At 40.8% G+C, this 24,323-nt stretch overlaps 4 protein-coding genes across 4 annotated transcripts; 2 read left to right on the plus strand and 2 right to left on the minus strand.

Annotated features, from left to right (window-relative positions):
• Nucleotides 1–951: 951 nt before the first annotated feature.
• Nucleotides 952–5,803, minus strand: dcun1d1 (DCN1, defective in cullin neddylation 1, domain containing 1 (S. cerevisiae)). The gene is made up of 7 exons (XM_020586748.1): nucleotides 5,701–5,803; nucleotides 4,870–5,083; nucleotides 4,512–4,680; nucleotides 2,108–2,238; nucleotides 1,943–2,025; nucleotides 1,763–1,859; nucleotides 952–1,591 (listed from the first exon to the last, which is right to left on the minus strand). Exons 1-7 carry the CDS (start codon nucleotides 5,701–5,703, stop codon nucleotides 1,515–1,517), a joined length of 774 nt encoding a protein of 257 aa, XP_020442404.1. The 5' UTR covers nucleotides 5,704–5,803; the 3' UTR covers nucleotides 952–1,514.
• An 87-nt stretch (nucleotides 5,804–5,890) lies between these two features.
• Nucleotides 5,891–7,526, plus strand: setd9 (SET domain containing 9). Its single transcript, XM_020586746.1, has one exon. The coding sequence runs from the start codon at nucleotides 6,069–6,071 to the stop codon at nucleotides 6,927–6,929; it is 861 nt and encodes a 286-aa protein (XP_020442402.1). The 5' UTR covers nucleotides 5,891–6,068; the 3' UTR covers nucleotides 6,930–7,526.
• Nucleotides 7,527–9,161: 1,635 nt separating this feature from the next.
• On the plus strand, nucleotides 9,162–13,905 carry eif4a2 (eukaryotic translation initiation factor 4A2). The gene is made up of 11 exons (XM_020586768.1): nucleotides 9,162–9,312; nucleotides 10,203–10,260; nucleotides 10,352–10,484; nucleotides 10,744–10,883; nucleotides 11,280–11,448; nucleotides 11,531–11,640; nucleotides 11,950–12,093; nucleotides 12,474–12,611; nucleotides 12,732–12,821; nucleotides 12,961–13,040; nucleotides 13,121–13,905. The coding sequence occupies exons 1-11, from the start codon at nucleotides 9,284–9,286 to the stop codon at nucleotides 13,263–13,265; spliced, it is 1,236 nt and encodes a 411-aa protein (XP_020442424.1). The 5' UTR covers nucleotides 9,162–9,283; the 3' UTR covers nucleotides 13,266–13,905.
• Nucleotides 13,906–20,011: 6,106 nt separating this feature from the next.
• Nucleotides 20,012–24,227, minus strand: b3gnt5b (UDP-GlcNAc:betaGal beta-1,3-N-acetylglucosaminyltransferase 5b). The gene is made up of 2 exons (XM_020586758.1): nucleotides 23,794–24,227; nucleotides 20,012–21,643 (listed from the first exon to the last, which is right to left on the minus strand). The coding sequence occupies exon 2, from the start codon at nucleotides 21,340–21,342 to the stop codon at nucleotides 20,179–20,181; it is 1,164 nt and encodes a 387-aa protein (XP_020442414.1). The 5' UTR covers nucleotides 21,343–21,643; nucleotides 23,794–24,227; the 3' UTR covers nucleotides 20,012–20,178.
• Nucleotides 24,228–24,323: the final 96 nt, after the last annotated feature.

The following is a 24,323-nucleotide window of genomic DNA, read 5'->3' on the forward strand; positions in this document are numbered from 1 at the left end:
ATTTGGTGTATCCTTCAAAAATAATAAAAGCTGGAAAGGATACAAACAAATTACTTTCCAATCATGTGAAACCATGACTTCTACTCCACCATTTGAAAAACCATTGCCTCACAGCGAGAAGGTTCTGGGTTCGGGCCCCACCCGGAACCTTTCTGTGTGGAGTTTGCATGTTCTCCCCGTGCTTGCGTGGGTTCTCTCCGGGTACTCCGGCTTCCTCCCACGGTCCAAAGACATGCAGCTTAGGTTGATTGGTGTCTCTAAATTGCCCATAGGAGAGTGTGTGTGCGCGCGTGTGTGTGTGTGTGGGGTTGTTCGTCTCTGTGTTAGCCCTGCGATGGATGGGCGACCTGTCCAGGGTGTACCCCGCCTTCGCCCGATTGCCGGCTGGGATTGGCTCCAGCCCCCCGTGACCCCGTTCAGGGACTAAGCGGTAGAAAAAAAATGAATGAAAATCAGAGAACAAATACAATACCTCTACTATCTCGGATGTCATTTGACCATATTGAATACATTCTTCAGATTTCCAAAAGACCTCAGTGGCCCCAAAACATCAAAATCTGCAGTAGGCCTACTCAGGTTACTGAAAGGGACTTGGTGAACCTTTATTTACACTCAGTTAGTAGGTTATCAGGTACAAAAAACTAATCCAGTCTATTACAACAGATCCGCAATATATTCTTCCTAATGCTCAACTTATAGCAGTGAGGTTAGGCTCAATAACTGAAACACCTCTCTGTACAACACAGTACAGTTCAACAGCAGCAGATCTTCAGGCTCCAAACTGATCATACTGTTGAAACACCTCTCTGAAATAGTTTAAACAAAAATGCTATCAACTTCATGAAGGGGGAGGACTTAGTGCATTACTGTTGTATTAGACTGCATTACTTAGGTGTACCTACTAAACTGTCAACAGTGTGTGTTTTATCTGAAACACAGAGACCTGTCAACTTTAAAGATACCAAATTGAAACATTTATTTTATCTTTATACATTTGTGTTTAAACAAACTGCATTATGCTTAAAAAATTACAATCAGTGTTCTATACTGACTTGTCACACAAATGCGTCATAAAAACAAAATCAGGAATGCACACAAAAGTATTAAAATTCATATTTTAAAGAACAACATCCCATGGCGTTTAGATCGCCATTCATGTCTGACCTGCTTTTGAGCAGAGCCCTTCCAAATTAACAAACGATGTGGGCTACAATGGTGACTCCTCTCTGGTTGGCATGAGTGCACACAAAACACCCAATACTTTAGATACAATTCCAAACCACCACAAGATGACCAACAAAGAGATATGCCTTTTTTATATATGTACACACACACACACACACACACACGCACACACACACACATAAATTCTCTGCTGTGTAAAATATTTGAGTCCTGAGGTTTGAAAAGGCAACATAGTTCTCAGCTCACTGTGGTCACCTTGTCCTCCATTCACAGCACTCTGTTATGTAGAAATATCACATGACTGTTCCCTCAGTGAGAGCAGACAGCCCTTAAACTGCTGTGCTTTTGGTGCCTATGTGTGGTCGTGCAAACTCCACAAAGTCGTCAATCAGGACAGGCCATGCTCCTATTGATGAAACAAACAAAAACCATTAAAGAATTTGACTTTGCACAACACATTCATAACAGTGATGTTTTAAACCACACTAAAAGGTTGTGAGGCAACAATTATGGTTCTTATGTTGCCACAGAGTGACAAATTGGCTGGTTTGGAGCTGAATGTAAACACTGTACAAACCTTCCTCATCATAATTTGACATGTCATCTGTAATCATTGTGCTGAAGTCTAGTAAGAGGTTCCAAGTGTCCTTAGGAATTGATCTTTTGTGATGCTCCTGCAAAAGATGAACACTTAAGTTGAAGCTACATGATGAGAAGAGTATTGTTTTTAGAGTATTCAGGGTTAGTATTAACTCACAACTAAAAATTTGTTCCACAAGTCCAGAAACTTAAATCTTCCACCCAGTACTAAATTCCAATATGCGATTGCCATTTCTAAATCTGTAAGAAAACCAGAAATAGGTCAATATACATTCAATAAACAAACAAATAGTTAATATGAGGAGCACAAGTAGACTCTTACCCAAACCTTTCTGGCCAGGATTCTTTGCGAAATTAAATGTAAACTGGTAAAAGTCCTTAAATTTCCCTTGGTCCTTTAACTCTTGCTCCATCTTTGGCAGCTGAGCTTTTAATTTCTCTATACTGTCACACCTGAGAAAACATAAAGCAAACTTATTTTTGCTGGACAAACATAAATGCTTTTCTAGTGGATTACATGCATCTTAGTTTGTTCTAAAACTGTGCAATTGATAAGATGCATACACACCACTGATTTGTCAAAAAGAAAATTAACAAAACCTGAAAGTTGCACATTGGCACACACGTTTTGCAGGAAATTTTGTATGTAGATAGAACATTTCAGTATTCAAAAACCTGTGGCTAGAGATGGCAGTTTTGACACCCAGGATCGACCCATTTTGAAGTTGTTCAGGACATCCAGTCACAAGGTGAGGTTTACGACACTGTTTCGAAACATCAGTCACGACCGCTGCAGTGATGTTACGTTCTACTGTCTGCTATGCTGAAGTTCAGCTTTTTGCTAGCAGTCTGTGTGCAGCCAATGTTTCTAAACATTCACTGTTTCAGATGTATCAAAACTGATTTGAAGATTCGAAATTGCCATCTCTAGCTGTGGCTTGCTAACATGTTTGAATAAACCTGAATAAATTAGTGGTTTCTTCCAGGATGATAGTGCCCGCATCCACCGGGCACAAGGGGGCATTGAATGGTTTGATGAGTATGAAAATTATGTGAATCATATGCTGTGGCCTTCGTAGTCTCCAGATCTCAACGCAGTTGAACACCAATGTGAGATTTTGGAGTGATGTGTTAGACAGCGTCTCCACCACATCATCAAAACACCACATTAGGGAATATCTTTTGGAAGAATGGTGTTTATCTCTTCAATAGAGCCCAGAAACTTGGAGAATCAATGCCAAGGTGCACTGAAGGTGTAGTGATGGCAGGTAGTGGCCCAACGCCTTACTGAGACGTCTAGACATTATAATACACTTCTCCTTTAATTTGACACCCATCTGTATATACATGTAAATGAGATACAGTTTAAGTTTTCGATGACTGCACAGCTGTCATCTTAACAATAAAATCAGTGCTTCAGCAAACAACTCAAAAAGGGTCATAGAGTAAGCATTGTTAAACTGATATATACATTAAAGAGCCCATGGCATGCTTTCCATATTTTTTGACTTATCTACAATGTTACAATGGTGAATTATCATCTTAGACATGACCTAAAGCTCAAAAAATGAGGGGTACATATGTTCTAGTACTTCTATGTAGAAGCAACTCAGTTTATACAAGTCTCACAAACTCTCACTCGCGAGACTTTTTTTTTCTAGCAAAAAGTATTACATATTACATATTACATATTACCTGACCGGGTCTAACCTACAAGCAGCCGGGCAGTGGAGCCCCCTGGGGCAGTAAATGATCAGCTGATCATGGCTGGATTCCCCCGGAGCACAGTGCCAGTTTGCTTTGACTGCTTGAGGCCAGTGTGTCTGCTGCATGTGATGTTTTGCAGGTTAAGGAGCAGATTAATGACCCATGATGTTAATGTTGGTACTTCGCTACCTGTTGGAATTAATTTTACTACTTTGGGACTGTATGTGGTTATGTGGGGGAAGACGCAGTGACCACTGGTTGGATTTACCGACCTTGGAGCTACTTGAAAGGCAGTGATGTTTCCACTAATTGGTGGGACTTAACGACAAGTAAAAAAAAAAACGCAGGTTGCATGTCTGTTAACGCCTTGTTTCTGTAAAGTTAGAAAAAACTGTTGTAAGGCTGGAGAAGTTACTATATCTGTGCTATGCCAGTTAAAATATGGGGCCTCTCAATTGCCTGTTTTGTTTAGAGTGTTACACATCTCTTTTCATCTGTACGTATAACATTGTTTACCTATCTATGGAGGAAAAATTCAAATTGATTGCTTTTGCAGCTCCTTGTGCTGTTCACTTTCAACACAACACCAGCAGCAGGAGGTGTGCCCATTCACGAACTATCCTCTAATTTTTAGGAAGAGGCTCTCTGGTTTTATCATTCTGAAGTAAATACAGACTATTTGGAGTTATGATGGGTGCAAAGCTAATCAAGAGGTACCCAAGATCAAACATTAAATGGCTGGAAATGAGCATGTCGTGGCCACTTTAATGAAAATGACATCTTAGTCACACAATTGAGGGGCATTTTAGGTCCACAGTATGTACTGCAATCCTTTTATGGCTCTCAGATACACTTTTTATGTCAGTCATACTTTACATTTGAATTATAGCTGCCCGCATGTTTGTGACCTGTGAGTTAATGACCTTTAAGTCTGCTTTACTGAAAACAGAGGAATGATTTCAGAAGAGCACTCTAAGTTTGTGCTTTCTTGCATTTACCATCACAAAATACATTCTCACCCCTGTTCAGCCATGCCGTCCATGAACTCCTGCTTTGAGAACTCGCACTGTGTTGCTGCCCTGAACTTCCAGGCTATGAGGAGGACACTTATACTGGCTGGATCTAAACCCAGGTCGTCACAAAACAGCTGGATCCCATCAATGCCGATTTTGTTGTCATCATGAGGATCTAGGGTTAATGTGTGAAAAGCGATTTGATTTTCAGCTCACAGCCAAAAGGGAAAGGCTTTTCCAAGAAATTCACTCAATATTTGCAGTGCTGCATTGTGTGATTTTTTTCTTCTTATGTATAAAATTTGTAACAAAATGAAAATTGCAATTGAGTATTGTAGTGTATATGCCGTGTGTATATATACACCTCTGTATCTGTTGTATAGCTGCTCAAGCTTCTTCTTGTCAAATGTGCCCTTTAGATTTGAAACATAGAGCTCTGGATTTTGGAAAAACTTATCTGTGGCAACATCTAGTTTCCAGTCGTTCTGTGCCAGACAGGTTAGTGCAGTCTTCTCATTTGATTGTGTAAAAATCATGAACTGACGAATTTTATCCTTCTGTGAGGACTTCAGCTTGTTCTACACAAAGACAAGCACACAAAACTCACATGTTGCTGCAGTAAAGCACGGTTAGACTATTTTGTCTCATTCAAAAACTATACGAGTTGTCAAAAAATAAAATAGTTCAACAACAATACACATATTGCTGCAGTATTCTTATCATTCAAATTTTCACATAATAGCCACGAAGGGAAGGCTAGTTGTTAGCTACATAAACACTGACCCATGGTGATACTACAAAAAAAACAAGAATATGAAAACTAGCAATAAAATGTATCTTAACAACAGTGACCGACTTTAAATGTCCCAATTAACTAATATCTTTCATGTTACATTTAAAGCACTGCAGAAGCAATCTAGTGATAATCCTGTCCTGTCGACAACAACTCATAGCTAACGTCGCGGCAGTGTATGTAATTTTGTTTGTCAGATGGCTTAAAAGCTAGCAAGAACAGCCAGCTACTAGGCGAACTGGCTAGTCTTATCGTAAGCTAGTTAGCTAATGCTAACGTGGGAAGCTACAATTCCTTTCACTGTTTTTGGATTATTTTAATAATCCATTGTAACGTGTTCTGTGTGTAAACACTGCTTACATTTACATCACAACACTAGGATAAAAAAAAGTAAATTCTTACCATGTTTATCTTCGCCCGACTCCTTTTCCTCCCATCCAGCTGGCTACTGCGGGTAAAGTTTTCACGAGTCACGTGAAATGTTATTCCGGTTGAACCAATACTCTTCAAAATAAAAGTACTAACTACCTCATACCTTTATGAGGCCGTATTCTAAGTTGTTAAATTGTTACATTTTACCCTATTATATTCCAATTTTCTGATACATGGCACCCGGTTATTTTAACACTTTATAAGTGTCAGACAGCCCTGATATCAATGTGGATATATTAACAAGAGTCTTTATTTTGAAGCAACATGCCGGAAGGGACTCTCGAATTCATGAACATAAGCTCATTCCTCCATGTTTGGCCTCCAAGCCGTCGCTCTGGATGTTTAGAACTGCATTGAAAGCATTTAAGAACAAATGGAAGTGTTACAGGCACCGATTTGTGCCTTGGGTTGTACTGAACCTGTCTAGAAATGAAAAAACCCTGCGGCAGGTGACGGAGCGCTCGAAAGACAAACTGGTCCCAGATGAGGAGGTGTTACAATGCCTGCTGAAGCTCTTCAGAGCCCTGCTCAGGAGTCCCGGAGCTAATCATGGGGAGCTCCGAGCAATTCAAACTCACTTTCTCCAGCAGGTAGCAAGTGAAGAACAGCAGTGTGGAGGATATCCAGTGTGTAGACATGATGCTATGTTACATTCTCTGGGATTCAGCATTGACCGGAAGTCTAGCATTTTGCCCTCTGCAGGAACTGGTGTGTTTGTCACCAAAGGATTTGTACCCAAAGGAGCTACAGTTGCGATGTACCCTGGCACAGTCTATCAACCCTATGAGCCCATTCTCCTCCAATCCATCAGAAATCCTTTTGTATTTAGGTGTATTGATGGTGTTTTGATTGATGGAAATGATAAAGGCATCTCCAAAATGGTGTTCAAGTCATGCAGTGGCAGGGACAGAATAGAGCCCTTTGCAATGAGTGACACAAGCTGGCTGACAGCCAATCCACAGAATCCACTTGCTGTTGGTCAATATGTGAACAACTGCTCCGATGAGTGGCCTGCAAATGTGTGCTACCAGGAGTATGATGTGCCACATCGGTTTCCCATTGAGCTCCGTCAGTATCTCCCTAATGTCAACTACAGCCAGGACACACAGAGGCCTCTACGCTGTGTTGTCCTGGTATCACTCCGAGACATTACAGCAGGGGAGGAACTCTTCTCCAACTACTACACCATTGTGCGTTAGAGTCAGTGTACACACCGCTTTTATGCTTTGGCTTCAGGACTGAAATAACAAGTATATTTTTTTGTAATTCAAACATTGTTATTGTCTGTAGTCAAGGGCAAAGCACCCTCATTTTTTAAAGGCATCTTATATGTACACTCAGCAATACACAAGAATAAAGTCAAAACATGTTTGTATGGTTTATTTGTAATATGCATGAAACAAAACTTCTGTTATTTGACAGTGTTGTCAGGTATTATAGGAATATAAAGATCAAAGATTAGTGAAACAGCATCTTCATGTTTTGAGTACCATGTTTAAAGAAGTATTAAAGTAGCAATACTACAAATTTAAAGTACACCAAGTTCTGCATTGACTAATACAGTACATTGTTAGTCAAATGGTAAAAATTTCAATGTGTTGTCAGCAAAATGTGCCTAAATATCCAAAATCAAAATGCTTATTATGCAGAATAACCATTTTGGAGTGTTATTACTGATATATTGATGTGCACAGCATGTTATGATAGAAGTGACATTAATACAGTTTAATGTATTATAGTGCATAAAGTTGCTCATGTTTTGGGTTATAATTTAATGGAACCAGTAACAAGCTTTCAAATTAAAAAGTATCATGTTTTCCTTCTCAATGTAACGGGGAACTATCCAAGTAAAGTACAAGTACCTCAAAATTGTATACAATTCTTGAATAAATGTGCTTAGTTACAATTTCCATAGTAATGGAAACCTAGACAAGGAGTTAACAGATTTCTGCAGACAAGTCGGGACCAAATGTTCAAATACAAGTTCAGTTTTAAAAGTGTACAAATTTTGATATCACAGGGAAATCCATGCACACATTTTGTTCAGTCACAGATCAAAGTTCAGTTCAGTTCAGTTATATAGGGCAAAACAGTAGAGGGAACAATCTCCAGACACCCACCGTTAAATGGATTTTAAATCAGAATAGGGTGTACAGCGAGTTCTCTATGTAACATCAGTGGACTTAATCCACCACTTAGTATGACAGAGAAATGCAAGAAAGGTCAAACAGATAAAGTAGATATTTGTTTTAGTGTAACAAGGATATGAGTGAAAGTGAGAGCCTGAAAAAAACTGGAGAAAAAAAGACATTTCTAGTAGAGAGTGGAAACTGGCAATAGAGAATGATGTAATATCTGGTGTCAAGAAGGAAACATTACCCTGATTTTTTCATACAGCTTACTGGAACACAAAAAGTCTTCGGACAGCAGCTGAAGAAACAATGATTGTTAAGACAGGTTTGTCTCTCCAATCAGGTTTTTTGAGAGGTACTAAGTAGGCTATATAGTCTGTCTCTTTACTCCACCTGTTTCACTACACAGACCAGTTACATAGGAGAGGGACTGTATACTTGTCAGTTACTGTTACTCTGAAAAAGAATGCATTAAACAGGCCACAACTGTGATTCACAGCTGTGGTTCACTGTTAAGCTGTACCACAGAATCCAACTTAACGCATTACTCCAGGACAAATGGTAAAGGTAATGACAAAGATTGCATTCACTGCTGGATTTTCAATTTATTTTTTTATTTTTTTGATTTATTCTTTCTTTCAAGCATGTAATAACAGTTGATATGTCAACACACATAATTTTACACATATCCAACAAATGCTAATCCAATATCAATGTGCTTATACCTAGAACATGCTTGAATGGAGTAGGAAGAAGTCAGACTTATCCAGTCCTACCCCATGACATCATCTTATCATCATTGGTTTGCAAGCAGTATCTCTACATAAATAATTCTCTTCTACACCACACAAGTAATATACTAAAAAAATATATAACAGAGTGTTAACATTCTTACATAATTACAATCTTAAATAATTATCTTCTACACCACACAAGTAATATACTAAATAATTATTACACTGTGTTAACATTCATAATGACGGTGGAGTCATACAAATTTTCTTTTAGTTTATCATCTTGTTCTTACTGTACTACATTTCATTCTATTTATTGACTTGGCCGGTTGCACTGGCCTCACTCGAACCCCCTCTCCAAATGTTGCACAACCTTTCAGGCCGAGTTTTGACCTGTCCGGGACACTGTAGCAGCCCAACCTCAACTTATTACTGCAATATCCGTCCGCTAATAAATATAGTCCAGAACAAATTTCACATTTTAATTGGGTACTGACATATACCTTTGTATATAACAAATAGTAAAGAAACTGTAAAGTCACACAAACATTAAAACAGCCAACTGAGAGCTTGTTCTAGACAAAATCGAGCAGTACGTCCATGAGTGAAAATAGTCCGGGTGCATAAAGGCAGTTGGCAGCGCCATCAGCGATCTTTCCAGTCGCATGCTGAGGTTGGGCTCGGATCATGTCTAGCGATTCTGCTGATTACAACAGGTAAAATCCTAAAATTGGTCACTTTATAAAGAGATGCCCGTTGTTAAGTTGTAGATACGCTGATGTTTATATTTTGCTGCGTTGGTTATTATCTAGTTAGCTAGGCCCCAACCATTGCTAGGGTGATCTGGTTGCTAACAGTTAGCTTTGTAATGTTAGCTGCCCAGCTACACCGCAGTTCCAAATTGGCGTTATTAGCCATTTGGATTAAATGAACTTCATTTTTGTAATGGGCGATGTGAAAGTGATCAAGACCGCATTGTATTCTTAAAATACTTATCGCTGCTGTGGCCGCTGGTGGTCAAATTAAGACAAACCGTGAGGCCAGGCTACAGCCCGGCCTAGTTGGCAGCATAGGCCCAACTGTCCGACATATTGGCTAACGGTGAGTGAAGCAGAGCTCCATGTTGAGACGTGCCGAACGTGTTCAGATATTACTTTATCGCTTTTAATGTGCAAGTTAACATAAGCCACACCGGGCTTGTGAGACTGTCTGAAACCCTTCGAGGTTACATAACGTCGAGTGATATTTTTGTGGGTCAGGTAGTCGAACCGTGCTCGTGGAATTTTGACACGTGCACCCAGTAAAGCCCCGGACGGTGTAAGGAGATATTCAGGGCGTAACCCAGACCGTAGACTTAACTTTGCTGGACACGTTGGACGTAGCTTTTATGTTTCAGTCGCATTAAAGTTAACATGAAATATGGGGCTTATTTTCTTCAGCGAGACTTGGCACTGTTGAAAAGTCTTAATACTCTTCTCATGACATAACACGTGATAGGGATGTCTTGATGTCACCTGTGTTAAGTAGTCCATTCTCAAGACTTCTCTTTTCTGAGGAAGATATGTCAATGTTAACTTTAAGTTTGACCTATATTTTTGTCTAACAGCTCAAGAGATAGAGACCATGGGGGGCCAGATGGTATGGAGCCTGATGGTGTCATCGAGGTGAGAACATGTTAAAACTTTTTCATGGATGAAAACTGATTCAGTATGCACGTTATGTGCTCTCACTCACAAGCACTTTCTTTTTATCCAGAGCAATTGGAATGAGATTACAGACAACTTTGATGATATGAACCTGAAGGAGACTCTTCTCAGGGGAATATATGCATACGGTTTTGAAAAACCATCTGCCATTCAACAGAGGGCAATCATTCCTTGCATCAAAGGTACAGAAATAAAATTAACTAAGGTGGCTTGAGTGAAATGATGCTTAACCATCTTTCGGGACTTACCTATTAATGGGGATAAGTTTTTTCTCACTGATCACTCAATACCATCAATTTGATTAATTTAAATCAGAAGTGTCTTAATTGAAGTGAGTCCAAATAATGTCAGTTTGTATAGAGATTATTTTTAAATTTGATTTTCTTATTAATTTGAATAACTGTTCTTTATTGCAAATCATTTTTGTCCTGTTTCCTTTAGGCTATGATGTCATTGCCCAAGCCCAGTCAGGCACTGGCAAGACGGCCACGTTTGCCATCTCTATCTTGCAGCAGCTGGACATAGAGCAAAAGGAGACTCAGGCTCTGGTGCTGGCTCCTACCAGAGAGCTGGCTCAGCAGGTATGCTGTTCCTGAGGTCATGATAACCTCAACAGTGTCTCAGACCTAGGCAGCATATTGAGGACACTGATTTCAAGTGCTAAGGTACCTTTCTTTAAAATATAAAATTAAAAAAAATATATCCGCTTAAGATTGGTGTAGTCTCTGTCCATGGCTGCACTGGTCTGAAAGGTGGACTGACTTTGACATTATTGTGCTTTTATATATTTTGTTGTTGTATAAAACTGTGTGATATGATGCCATACCATCTTTCGGGACTGACTCTTGAACTGGAGAGTTCTTGTATGTTACTGATCACTTTAAACACTGCTGTGTTTGCATGTCTTGCCATGCCATCTGTACCACATTATCCTGAACTTTTTGTTCATTTGTTTTGTTCCTGCCACCCCCTATTAGATCCAGAAGGTAATTCTAGCCCTTGGTGACTACATGGGGGCAACCTGCCATGCCTGCATTGGTGGGACTAATCTCCGTAGTGAAATACAGAAGCTCCAAGCGGAGGCCCCTCACATAGTGGTGGGGACACCGGGGCGTGTGTACGACATGCTCAACAGGAGACACCTGTGTAAGTATAGGTTTAGTTCAGGAGGAAAGGTTTATGTGTAATAAATTGCAGAAAGTTCAGCTAACATAATGTTTCTGCTCAGCCCCAAAATGGATCAAGATGTTTGTTCTGGATGAAGCAGATGAGATGTTGAGTCGAGGCTTCAAAGATCAGATCTATGAGATCTTCCAGAAACTGAGTACAAACATTCAAGTAAGTGCCTTTTCTATACACCAGTATGGCATCCTTCTGCATCAACAGACGCCTGCTATAATTGTGTGACTCAGTTTTCTGTTTCTTGCAATAATGCTAGCAGACTATTGCGTAGAAGGAAATTATTGCGCACTGTATTGAAAATGAGATGTGGTTGAACCTCTTTCTTAATGTTCGTTGGCCTTGGTCTCAAGGTGCAGTGCTACAGTTGGGTCTGCATTTAAATGTATTTCTTTCAATACATAGGATTTGTCACTTTGCGATTGAGTCCTTTGGTCCTATGGTTAACATGTAATGCAATTTACTCAGGTGGTCCTGCTTTCTGCCACCATGCCAGCAGATGTGTTGGAGGTGACCAAGAAGTTTATGAGAGACCCCATTCGCATCTTGGTGAAGAAGGAAGAGCTTACCCTTGAGGGTATCAAGCAATTCTACATAAATGTGGAGCGAGAGGTGGGTTTACTGATCTTACAGCTTTTTGTGTAATCTCATTCAGCTATGAACACAATAGATTTCCTTCTCTCTAAAGCACCCTGCTAAAACTGCAGGAGCCAAGCCTCTCAGGTTTAGCTTATGTGGCCGTGTAAGCATGGGTACACCAGGGAAGGAGATTAAAGGCACAGTATCGCAAATGAGGCTCGGAGGGACCTCTTTCTTAATGTCCAGTGTCCTTTGCCTCAAGAGGCTGTGTCACATGGCAGTTGCTCTGTTTTTACTATGGAGTTAAATGATGCTTGACAATTGCCCTTGTTGCATGCTTGTATTATGACTTGTTGATGATGTATTGCTTTGCATAATTTTTTTTTTTTTGGGGTGGTTGGGGGTCATCACAGGAGTGGAAGCTGGACACCCTGTGTGATCTGTATGAAACTCTGACAATCACCCAGGCTGTCATCTTTCTCAACACCAGGAGAAAAGTCGACTGGTTGACTGAGAAGATGCACGCTAGGGATTTCACCGTGTCTGCTCTGGTATGATATGCTGCTTAGCTCTACAAATGTTACATTAGCTCAGTACACTATTTGTATGTCTATGCTGATCATCATTAGTGCAACACATTTTTCTAACTGAAATGTTTTCTCCATTGACAGCATGGCGATATGGACCAGAAGGAGCGAGATGTGATTATGCGTGAGTTTAGGTCTGGCTCAAGCAGAGTGTTAATCACTACTGATCTTCTGGTTAGTATGAGGTCTCCACAATGGATTCTTTGTATATTGGAATCTGTTACTTAAACACGGGCGACATTAACACATGCACAGTGTTCTAGCCATCTATCAGTCTGGAATACAACTTAAAATGTCTGTTTTCTGCTGTCAGGCTCGCGGGATTGATGTCCAGCAGGTTTCCTTGGTCATTAATTATGACCTTCCTACAAACCGAGAGAACTACATTCATAGGTGAGTTGCAATCATATTGCACAAATGTGCATCTCGGTGTCCTGTGTGAGTCTCACATGGCTCATCTCCACCCTTTCCAGAATTGGCCGTGGCGGCCGTTTTGGCAGGAAAGGAGTTGCGATCAACTTTGTCACTGAGGAGGACAAGAGGATTCTTCGGGACATCGAGACATTTTACAATACAACAGTGGAGGAGATGCCTATGAATGTGGCTGACCTGATTTGAGCCCTGAGAGTTTTTCTTTTTTTTAACGCAGTGATAGCGATCGTCCACTTGCATTGTGCTTATTATTCGAGGGGGAAAAAAACTTCTCAATGCTAAACCTTGGATCAGAATTTTGGTATGTGTTAAAAGCGAGGTGACTTCTATGGTGGTCTCTGGGACAGTTGTAGATTCTGACTGGCAGCTGGCTGGTTGGTGCTGCAAAGCCATGGGGTCTGTAAACATTAAGGTCTTTATCAGGTATTTCTTTCCATGTTCAATTAAAATGTGTGTATTCGATGTTCTCCACCATTTAGTAACTTACTTGTGGACTAAAAGGTATAAGTGCTGTATAAAGTCTGCAAATTATGTTATGCTAACATATGTGCGATGTATTGTGGGCCTGCTTAATAGAGGCGCTTGTCATGTTATACTGTAGATTCACTTGCTTTTTGTTACTTTTTTGTGAATGTGTTAATTTAAATGTACCATATTTTTTATCCCACATGCTCTATCAAATCTTCACTGGTTGGCCATATTTGCTGACATGTGGTTTTACCCTTACCAGAGTTTATTGCTATTTCTCCCCTTGACTACTTTTCAGATTTCCTCCTCCCCAGAATTGTATGAATGTCTTAATAAAACTGAAATTGCTGTAAGTAAACTTGCTTTGTTATGGAGTATTGGTGCACACTTGATGACTTGTACTTAATGATTATAATGTGAATGTGGCTCCAGGAAGAGGGCACCACCTACTGGCAAACCAGCAGTAGGGCTTTATGCAAGAGTATTTGAACAAAGATGAGATGTGTGTGCATGCGCACAATCCTTCAGACTAAAAAAAAAAAAAAAAAAGCCATAATGTTAGAAATTCTGACATTTCTGTCAAAAACACCTAACAATCTAGCATGTTTTTAAATACATCAGTGTATATTTGAGACCTTTATGCAGATCATTTTCATTTCTAAGGTATTTTCTGCAGTTCTGCTCTGTATGTGCAAATTAGACACCATCTCTTCCTCCTTTTGAGATGTTAGCTGGAAAGTATGAGTTGCTTTCTCCTGGTACCAAATCTTATATTCATGAGAAACTATAATCAAACTATTAAGGTAATATTTATATAAGCCCATATAGCCTGATTTTATTTAGAATAAACCTAGAATTTTGCCCCCAAAATCTACAGACTGAAAAAAAAAAAATGATCTCAGTCTGACAGAATGATGAACAGCAGCCTGTTTGTGGATACCATCTCCCAGCAGCCCGCAGCTTTTGATTATGAATCAGAAACTCAGCAAAGAGGACATCTGAACAACACTAAGCTTGAAAATTCACTCCTCGATCTAGACTGTGTAATATGAATGGATTAAATAAAATCACACGATATTAAAAATGTATCCTGGTGTTTGGGCTCTTTGGGGCAATGTTCACTCAGTGGTACAGACTGTTCACTTTGTGTTAAAAAGCAGACACCCTGTTGCGTAATGTGAAAGAATAGCCTACTTTTGGAAATACTATTATCAGCTGATGAAGAGCAGTGTCATATCGCCACCTCATGTGCAGCCTGTGCCTTTAATGAGTTTCTCCGCTCCTGTCGCTATGTAACAAGTGGCATACAGGCACGGACAAAACAAACAGCCTGATTATCGTTTCATTTTATGTCTGTTTCTTTAGGCACGCTTGTACGTTTCTATCTGTGTCCCTTTTTCTTTTGTTTGGATGTTCTCATCTGTTTGTCTGCCCGTCTCTTCCCAAAGGTAGATGGAGCCGCTAGAGTCTGAAAAAATGGTAAAGCACTAAACATCTGTGAAAGTAAATTTTGTTTAGACAATCCTGTTCTTCAGTGCATCATAATGTGCCTCTGCCTACTGCAGGTGTGTGACATGAGACACCACAACAAGCAGCGCTAGTCGTGGCGTGGCTGCGTGGCAGGACACTCATAAGGTGAGGGCTGAAATGACACGGCATTTTGTGTCTCTTTGTCAAACATGGTCACCATATTTGGTGGCAATCTACAGTATATCTGTCTTTTGTGTTTGCTTCAGATACCTTACAGATGGAGGAGTTTCAGTTGCTAACCATCTGACTACCTCCATGATGTGGGACCAGTTTACTATTGTAGGACCTGCAGACACACTCATAAAGGAAGTAGTGAAGGGACTGTCTGCCCAACATGCCCACCATGGCCATCTATTTTGTGTTAGTTTGCCACATGCCCTACAGGGGGAGAAGTTCAGTTGTTAACCGTCTCACTTCTTCATGCCCATTTACCATGGTCACGTACAGTCAATGTATAAGTCAGGCATTTTAATCGCCCTGCACTACTTTGGTTATTGGGGTAAATTCTGCCTGAGATTGGTCTGAGACTGCATATTACTCTCCTTTATGCTCACTTTATACACTGACACATTAGATTAATTAGCTGTACCGCTATTTGGAATACTGGCTTTCTCAAGTGCTTGTTCAGCCCATAGATCATCTATTATAATACATTTAAATTCTGTTTTGGCATCTGAGGTGCATGTGTGATATTTTGTCAAGTTAAATGGCTAGATTAGATACACTGGGACTTTTTCAAACATAAGCTGCACTTTGTATCTTGATAAGTGCTGTTATGGAGATTATTCACCACCCTGCTTTTGATAGAAATAGTTGATTGTACTTTAGCGTTAGGCCTCTGGGTCATCTCGCTCTGCTAAGTGGGAGACTTGCGCTTCAAGTAGGTCCAGTGAGGTTCAAGTTTTGCGTTTCGTATGCTTATTAGATTTTCCGGACATGTGGGGAGGCCTCCCAACAGGGGAATTTGTCCCACTCCTGCAAAGCGTTACATCATTGATGCAGGGATACTTCAGGCAGTTTGATATTTACATTGGGTTGTCATTGGTCCTAGTTTGCTCAATAGATGTGGTACCAGCCAGGGGTGCATTTGGGTTCTTTGGGGGAGTAAGACTGGCAGAGACAAATGACTTGGATGACTCTTTAAAAAGAAAACTCGTGGACACCCAATTTGGGTTTATTTGCCTTAATGTCTGTGATGAGAATTTCAAGTATACAGGTTAGCACCATATTGAACATGTATTACTACTGAGTTTTACTCTTAACATTCTTATAACAAGATTATACTGTGGGCTGAATGTCCACAGTGTCCACAATGTGACAGGCTTTGTATTGAAGTAACACAGGAAGGAATTGAGCTCTGCAGGGACAATACCCCAGTTACTAAAGCGAAAATTGACCCTTTACAGTGTTATTTCTTGTGAGCTCTTAGCTTGGCAACATAAATTCGTCTATCCTCTTTTCCCAACACCATATTCCTACACAATTTACTCTGAAAGTGTTTTCTAAACTGACAGGTAAATCCAAAGTGACAGAAAATGAGTAGAGAACAAACATGGTACACAGTTGCGGTGAGAAATGAGTGATAGTTATACTGCTTTTTAGAAACATTACGGGTTGTGCATTGTTTAACTTGCTAAATCAGTGCAGATTGACAACCAGTTCACAGTTCTAAATACATACAGGGTAAAATAAGTCAGACCTTCTCTGCACTACAGAGAACAAGGTCAACTGAGTTGATTTGCATCATAAAAAGGCTAGGCTTTGCTCCTTCCTAATAACATGACCATTGGAACTTTAAAGTGACCGTAAAATTCAGGCGTTTTTGTTCAGTGTGCAGGCATTCTCGCTCATGTTATCACAAGTTAGAATTATTAAACCAAAAACAATGTAACGTGTGATCCCGGATACAGGCGGCCGAAATGAGATTCCTCCGCAGGGCGGCCGGGCGCACCCTTAGAGATAGGGTGAGGAGCTCGGTCACCCGGGAGGAGCTCAGAGTAGAACCGCTGCTCCTCCACATCAGCCAGCTGAGGTGGCTCGGGCATCTGTTTCGGATGCCTCCTGGGCTGGAGGAAGTGTCTGGAGAGAGGGAAGTCTGGGCATCTTTGCTTAGACTGCTGCCCCCATGACCCGGTCCCGGATAAGCGGAGGAAAATGGATGGATGGATGGATGGATACTTTTGAAAATCCATTTTATGTACTTTAATCGTTTAAAAGAAAATTGTCTACATTATCCTTCTTGTTTTACATGACACCATTTACAACATTTGCATATTTGTCAGCAATGCAATTCTGAAGTGTTATGGAAATATTGAAAGTGCTAAAGACTTTCATAAAAATTAGTCACCATGCAGCCTTAAAGAATCAATCTTCTTGCCTGTTTCTCAGAATAGCATAAAGACTTTTATGCTCCAAAAGTTTGAAGTCACTGGTTTTCATCTGGACTTTTCTGCCTTGCCAGATACTCTGTGTAAATCATCTTATGTAAACTGTACAAACCCTGTTTGGATGCAGACTTGGCTATACAGGGTGAAACAAGCTAAAGGGTATGTTCAGAGTGAGCATGTTTATACTCCCTAATGAGAAAAGGCATACCTGTGAAGGTCACATTTAGACTCTTGCCCAAGAGGAGCCAGTTTTTATTCCAAGACAAGCTCTTTAAAGTATATTTTAATTCGTTTTAGTAATAATTTGCCTATGAGGCTCAGCTGGTCCATTGACCAGCACAGTCTGCTGCTATATTTAGCATGTTAACTATGTCAACACAATTACTTTGCAACCTCTTGGGAAGTGACTAAAGATGAGTCTCATTCACTAGATGGCTACAGTCAGCGACTGACTCCTCATGGGCTCATGCTTAGAACCGATCACTTAAGCAAATATAAAAATACCAAACCAGTTTCTGTCTCCAAGGGGAATTGGACTAAACAGCTCACATACTGTACGTGACATAATCAGATTTTTTTTTTTATTTAAATCAATATAAATGCATATTTTTAATGTTTAAGCAAACATCTTGAAATTAACCCACAGTAAACAGAGGTAGGCAGCTGCACTTGGTTTTGGGCTTGTCTAAATCTCTTGTGTGATTATTCTTTTTTTTTCAAGTTGCCAGGGAAACAGAGCAGCTGTTTGGGGAACAGCTAATCTCGACACCATCGCATTTCAGGATGTGGTGCCATAAATAAACATCTAGATGATTCATAGTGAGCTGAGGTGAAGTTAGGGGAGGGTGACATTTCCATGACATTAGTCTGGCAGACAGTGACGCTGACTCACGTATGATTAAAAGTTATTCAGCGAGATGAGATGTGGTACAAATTCATTGTTCTCAATGATGAAACCGGGCTGCTGCTGCAGCAGAAACGAGGAGATTATAGAGAATGAACAATGCAGATAAACACAATAAGAAATTCCAAACAACTTTTTAGCTGAGAATAATACCACAGAAAAATAACTACTTCAGTGATGTGCAAGTGTCAAAATGTGAATGTGTGTAAAAAAGTCCTTTGTAGCTCAAGACTGGTATTGCTCCACTGAAAAACTACCACCATTTAGTTTAATCTTTGAAGGGTATGGCATTTATCACATGACTGTGACCCTGACACTGGACCAGCAGCTGTTAATACTTGACAGCAGCGTGCCAGATGCCTCCTTGGATCAGACCCTCTGGAGACACTGATGCTGGGGGTATTTTTGACTCTACAGATCACGCCTGACAGAAAATCCCTAAAACAAATAGGTCAAAAGGTCAGTAGTTCACTTATAAAAAGGTGTTTTAGAGTAAACTGTGGAGGGCTTTCATGCATGATGTATGCCCTGCCTTTAGAAGTGCTGTTATGAACCTTTGAACACAGTTAGGCTAGCTGTTGCCAGTGTTTGTGCCAAGCTAATTGTGTCCTACTCAGCAAAAAAAGTGAACATTTATATTCTCAATAATTTAAAAAATTTATTATTGATTATCTACAAAATTATCTGTGGTCTGAGGGGCTGCTTGGACTTTGAACCTACATATCTAACATTTGGGTAATCCTGTCCATGCTACTGAGCCAAAGTGCGTCACTCTCAAGCATAAAGGAACACTTTTACTGTGGAAGAACTTGTTTTAAAACATTTGGTTATATTTTGTGTTTAGAATATTTAATACATTGGACAATTCTTACAAAACAAAGCACCTACATTATACACTACCTCAGTCAGCCTGTTTTGTACACCATACAACGCCTCTCTTGAAGTGTGCATTTGTTTAGCATAGGTGTATTGTAAAACATTTTTATCTTTATAATTCATTTTTTTGTAGCACTAACAATTTTCCTTTTTTCAACTGTGTATTTTTTTTAATCAGTTTGCACCATAAGACATTCCTTGTAGCAAAAACCTACTTAGTAATGAACCTGTTTCTAATTCACATGAGTGAACAGGTTTGTTGCAGGTTACCCCAGACAATGCGATGAAACTGAGAGTTCTGAGGTCAAACCAACAAAACCTTAAACTGTTCCTGTTTTTCTTTCCACTGCAGTCGTTTCCTGTTCAACAAACTGACATGAGTGGTGACAATTAGTATTGAAGCAAATATTTGAAAACGCTTGTTACTAATGATATAGTACAGATTTTATTTCATTAAGAAACATTTTCACAAATTTCACTACAAAAAAAAGGGGGAGATAAAAAGTACATTTGGCGCACACATGCTTCCTCACCATTACCACAAAGGAAACGTTTAAGTTCGATGCCTACTCAACCTCAGTCAGAGTACACCCTGGAAAGGCCACCAGTCTATCACACGGATGACATGTAGACAACCACACACACACACTCACACTCAGTCCTATTGGCAATTTAGAGTCACCAATCGACATGTCTTTGCACTGTGGGAGGAAGCCGGAGTACAGGAGAGAACCCACGCAGGCACAGGGAGAATATGTAACATCTACACAGAAAGGCACCGAGTCAGCCAAGGCTTCTTGTTGTGAGGTGGACAGCGCTAACCACTGCACCACCATTGTAAGAATGATCCTCATCTCATGATCCACAGTGTGACACTCTCCCTCTCTCTCTCTTTCATGCACTTGCACCAAGACACACACAAACATGAATGCTACTACAAAAAGGCTGCTTTGCAGGGGTATCCGTTTACATAGAAAGGATTACAAAGAAGAGCTATTTTCACGGCTGTGCAGTAAAGCCCGCCTGTGAGTCCAGATGTCCACTGTTTCACCTGGGGGTGTGTTGCCTCCTTCCACAGGTCATAGATATCCTCCACATGACCATGTGAGGTCATCATCTGGTTATAGATACACCAGTGGTAAGGTGCTTTGCCCCCTCCTGAGAAATAGATATGTTCCTGTGGTGACAAACCGACAGCATTGGCACAAATGCCCATGAACACATCATCTATATAAAGAGAGGCGTTCAGGGTCAGGGTGGCTTGGTAGATTTTGTCAACTACATCACTGGAGACAACATATGCGGACCCAGCAGTGTAGTCAGGGTACGACACCCATGGGTACATCTCAAAAGGCACATAGTACTTGCTGTCTTTCCTGCGGATGGGCGGTGTCCCTCTGTGCACATAACCAACCCAAAAGTCTGTGACACCTCTGTTGCTCAAGTCCTGCAGGTAATTCACCAGGTTGGGCATGTGGATGAAGACGTCGTCATCAGCTGTCATGAAGAATCGAGCGTGTGCGCAGCGGCTGTGCATCCAGTGGAACTGCAGGATCAGCTTCAGGGTCAGGTTGTAGAAGGAGTCTAAAAAGTCTTGTTGAATCAAATCCCCGTGAAGACCATCCTCGTGGATAAGCTGCTCCTGAATGTCAACCCCACCCCTCATGCTCCACGAGAGCTCCTCCTCCTTGGTCTTAGGTGAACCTAAAGCGAACACCACCTTGACTGTCACTCCCAGGGAGCTTTGGATATAGGTCTCATTGCCCCAGGTGGATCTGATGGCGCTTCGCCTCTCAGTGTTCTTTGGGGGTGTTTTAACAAAGAGGAGGAGGAGGACGTCTTTGCCCGCGCACTTATCTCGGGGGTCCAGCAGGTAACGGAAGTTGCTGAAGCTTCTTGCCTGCTCACGTGGTATGGTGAGGCTCTTGTTGATGTAGGTGAAGCTGTTGATCACGTATCGGTAGGAGTAGGACTTGACATGGCTGATGATGCCATCGTCCAGCTGCTCCCAGCAAACCATCACCACTGAAAGAACTAGGCAGGTGGTCATCAGTTGCACACACTGGCATTTTCGTATCCAGCGAAAATTCACAAACATCCTGGAGTCTTGTCACCCAGTGGAGGTGGTACCTGTCTGGATGGTGATGGTGGTGAAGCAGTTAGATGTGTCAGTGTGTGCCAAGGACACAAGACAGCAGAGGTTGTGGGGGTTGAGAATGCTGTTCCAGTGACTCAGCAATTCTTGCTTGGCTTTCCATCCTAGGCTTTTATGTTAAGATGCAGTGGGAGTCACTTGTTCTGGGAAAACACCCTCCATTGCCACAGAATCATTCAGACACTCACAGGCCCCCAGTGGATGTAAATTCATCGTTCACCCATGAAGCTGTTGTGTAAAAAGTCTGAGAAGAGAGAGACAGCACATTACTGTGGTGAATGAGTTGGACCAATACTTGTTTGAAACACAAATTGAATAATAACCGGTTCTTTTGTTTTCAAAGAGATGAAGGCAAAATGTCAAAAACCTGCTTGGCCAGTACCTTCCCCATTTGTATGAAAAGTGCCACAGATATTCAAATTTTTAGGTTATGAATGAATGACACTTTATTATAGACTCAAGGTCCAAGTTCAAAAACTAAAAAACAATTTAAAAAAAACAGTTGAAAAGGAAAGAAGAGGAAACAACAATAAAAAGAAAAACCGAATACAAGACATCAACCATAAACTACTATCCCTTTCAAAGGTATCCCTTTAATATATTTGACATCTTTCCAAAACAATTTCATATTGTTCCTTAGGAGTTTTTTCGCCATCGAGTCAGACCTCAACTTATGTTCATTTTTCGGGGTTTTGATATTTTATGATATATCATATCATGATATGTCATATTTAGTATTTTCTCTGCTGTCACTTTTATCTATTAATCACCTCAAGGTGTCATTAAAATAGCTACAGTCACACTTGATTTTCTCAGTGACAAAGTGTGTGCTGAGCTCGGTTAAAACCTATTTTTAACCGCAACTGAATTCAAATGATGGTGAGATGAAGGGGAGGAGGCAACTGAATGCAAAAGCCAACACAGCAGATGTTGCAATACAATTGTGTCCATAATAGAGGGGTTTAAGGTCCAGACCCACTGAAATCGCTGAGAGTCATAAAAATGCACCTGGACACAATAGGCAGCATCAGAATCGCTCTGCGGTACAATGCGGGATAAGAATAGCCTGTTTCCGCCTGGGGCTGGGCTAAAACCAAGTGCCGATCATGATGGGACTCCCACTGCACACTGTGAGCAGCACCTAATGTGGTCACTGGTTTAGAATGGTTCTCTTTTCTCTCTGCCTTATAATGAGAAGCTCACCTGTGTTTCACTTCTTGCTGCTCTTACGCAGAAACAGTATTACACACAGATCTTTGTTATAGAGTACACTTTTTCAGACTGGGTCAAGCTTTCCTTAAAGCATACATCAGCTACACATCCTTACTATTGCCAGTGTTCTGACAGAGGGCTGTGGATTTTTACTGGCCAGTTTGGAGACAGGCACCCATACCAGCTTGACTTTGACCTACACATGTAACATATGATAATTAGAATATAAGGGGTGTCATGTAATGGGGCATCCTGTCATACTGTATCTACAAATCATGCAGGTAGTCTGCAGTTTCCCCAGTGTTAAATTAATTCTGCAACATATATAGACACTGAAAAGTGATTATGTGTGTCCAGTGGATGCATACTATAGACACGTTGATGGGTGGAGACACAGAGATTAATTCAACTCTGGTGATTTCCAGCACAATGTTGTGTACAATGAACTTTAAAAATCATTGTAGATTGTAAGATTTTTAATGCTTTGAGCACGAAAAGGCACCTCCAGTGTATGAGGCAATGAGGCATAACCCTGATATCTCAAATAAAACCAAAACTATCTGCATGGATAGATGCTGGTAGAACACAGTGAGTATGCTGTATGTTGTTTGTCATGCATGTAGTAATTTTCTCAATAATATGACACATGGTCACACAACTAGCATAATGTAAACGAGTGCTCAGGAAATGCATTTTCCTGAAAAACTGAAATACATATAATACCAGCCGACTCGTGAGGCCACGTTGTCGGAGGAGCAGAATAGGTAAACTCATAAAACAGGGCTGTGTTACAGGTGCAAAGTGTGTGAAGTTGATCATTAGTTTGTACTGATTTGAAATTTTCTCTATTTTCAATACTTCTTCATAGTTTTCCTTAAATAATAATTTTGTTTCTGTGGTCTAATGTTGCTTAGAAATAATACTTTAGATTATCAACTGAAGGTGATGACACTATCATGCCCTGTAAAACGACTGTGTTGCTCCTACCAAGCACAAACATGGGTGTTGATCCCAACACATCCGTGTTGGCTGCATCTAAAACAAACCCTGGCAAAGTGAACCACCCCACTAGCATATTTCCAAAGTCACCATTTGTATAAATAGATTTGAAGCATGTAGACAAGAGGGGGTAGGAGGGAGGGAAAAGCACAGCATAACTCTACTGATCTCTCCAACACTCACCAGCAAAATAAAATCTGTGTGCGAATCCAACACAGAGGGAGCGACCGTCTCATTTCTTCTCCGAGCTGCCTTCTCTCTTGACAAGTTCCCCTCCCCTGCTTGAAACGTACTTTTCCTTCAGGTGACAGGAGGTGAAAGGCTTGTGAGACGCAGACATCAAGCCTTAGTAACTCAAACCTCTGCCCAGGAAGAGGATGTGTCTGTTTGGGAAAGTGCAGTCTGTGTGATCCTGACTCTGCCCTTACTGTGCAGACTGTACTGCAAATTGTTTGAAAATGTGCCGGTTGCCTTGGGTCTTCTCATTCCCCTCCCCACTTTTTCTTTCAGTGTCCAGGGATTGGCTTTCAGTCCGTGTTGCCCCGTAGTACAGAGAGAGGGAGGAAACAATGAGGGCGAGGCCTGCGCTCTGCAACTTAGCTCTGTTAATGGCAATGCGGAAGAACAGGCTCAAGCTTTGTCTGACAATAATGGTTTTCTAAATTATCTAGAAAATGATGCAAGCACCTGAAGGGACCGGTTCTTGCTACCAT

This window comes from Monopterus albus, unplaced genomic scaffold, assembly GCF_001952655.1.
Source record: "Monopterus albus unplaced genomic scaffold, M_albus_1.0 scaffold420.1, whole genome shotgun sequence".
NCBI lineage: Eukaryota > Metazoa > Chordata > Actinopteri > Synbranchiformes > Synbranchidae > Monopterus > Monopterus albus.

Bases quoted from the DNA above. Each gene is read 5' to 3' on its own strand.
- dcun1d1 (XM_020586748.1), bottom strand. The intron at 1,860-1,942 runs GTGAGTTAATAC...CATCTTTTGCAG, and splicing joins TGTGGAACAAATTTTTAGTT to GAGCATCACAAAAGATCAAT. The intron at 1,592-1,762 runs GTTTGTACAGTG...TTTCATCAATAG, and splicing joins GTCAAATTATGATGAGGAAG to GAGCATGGCCTGTCCTGATT.
- setd9 (XM_020586746.1), top strand. From the start codon at position 6,069: ATGTTTAGAACTGCATTGAAAGCATTTAAGAACAAATGGAAGTGTTAC.
- eif4a2 (XM_020586768.1), top strand. From the start codon at position 9,284: ATGTCTAGCGATTCTGCTGATTACAACAG. The intron at 10,485-10,743 runs GTACAGAAATAA...TGTTTCCTTTAG, and splicing joins AATCATTCCTTGCATCAAAG to GCTATGATGTCATTGCCCAA. The intron at 11,449-11,530 runs GTAAGTATAGGT...GTTTCTGCTCAG, and splicing joins GCTCAACAGGAGACACCTGT to CCCCAAAATGGATCAAGATG.
- b3gnt5b (XM_020586758.1), bottom strand. From the start codon at position 21,342: ATGTTTGTGAATTTTCGCTGGATACGAAAATGCCAGTGTGTGCAACTG.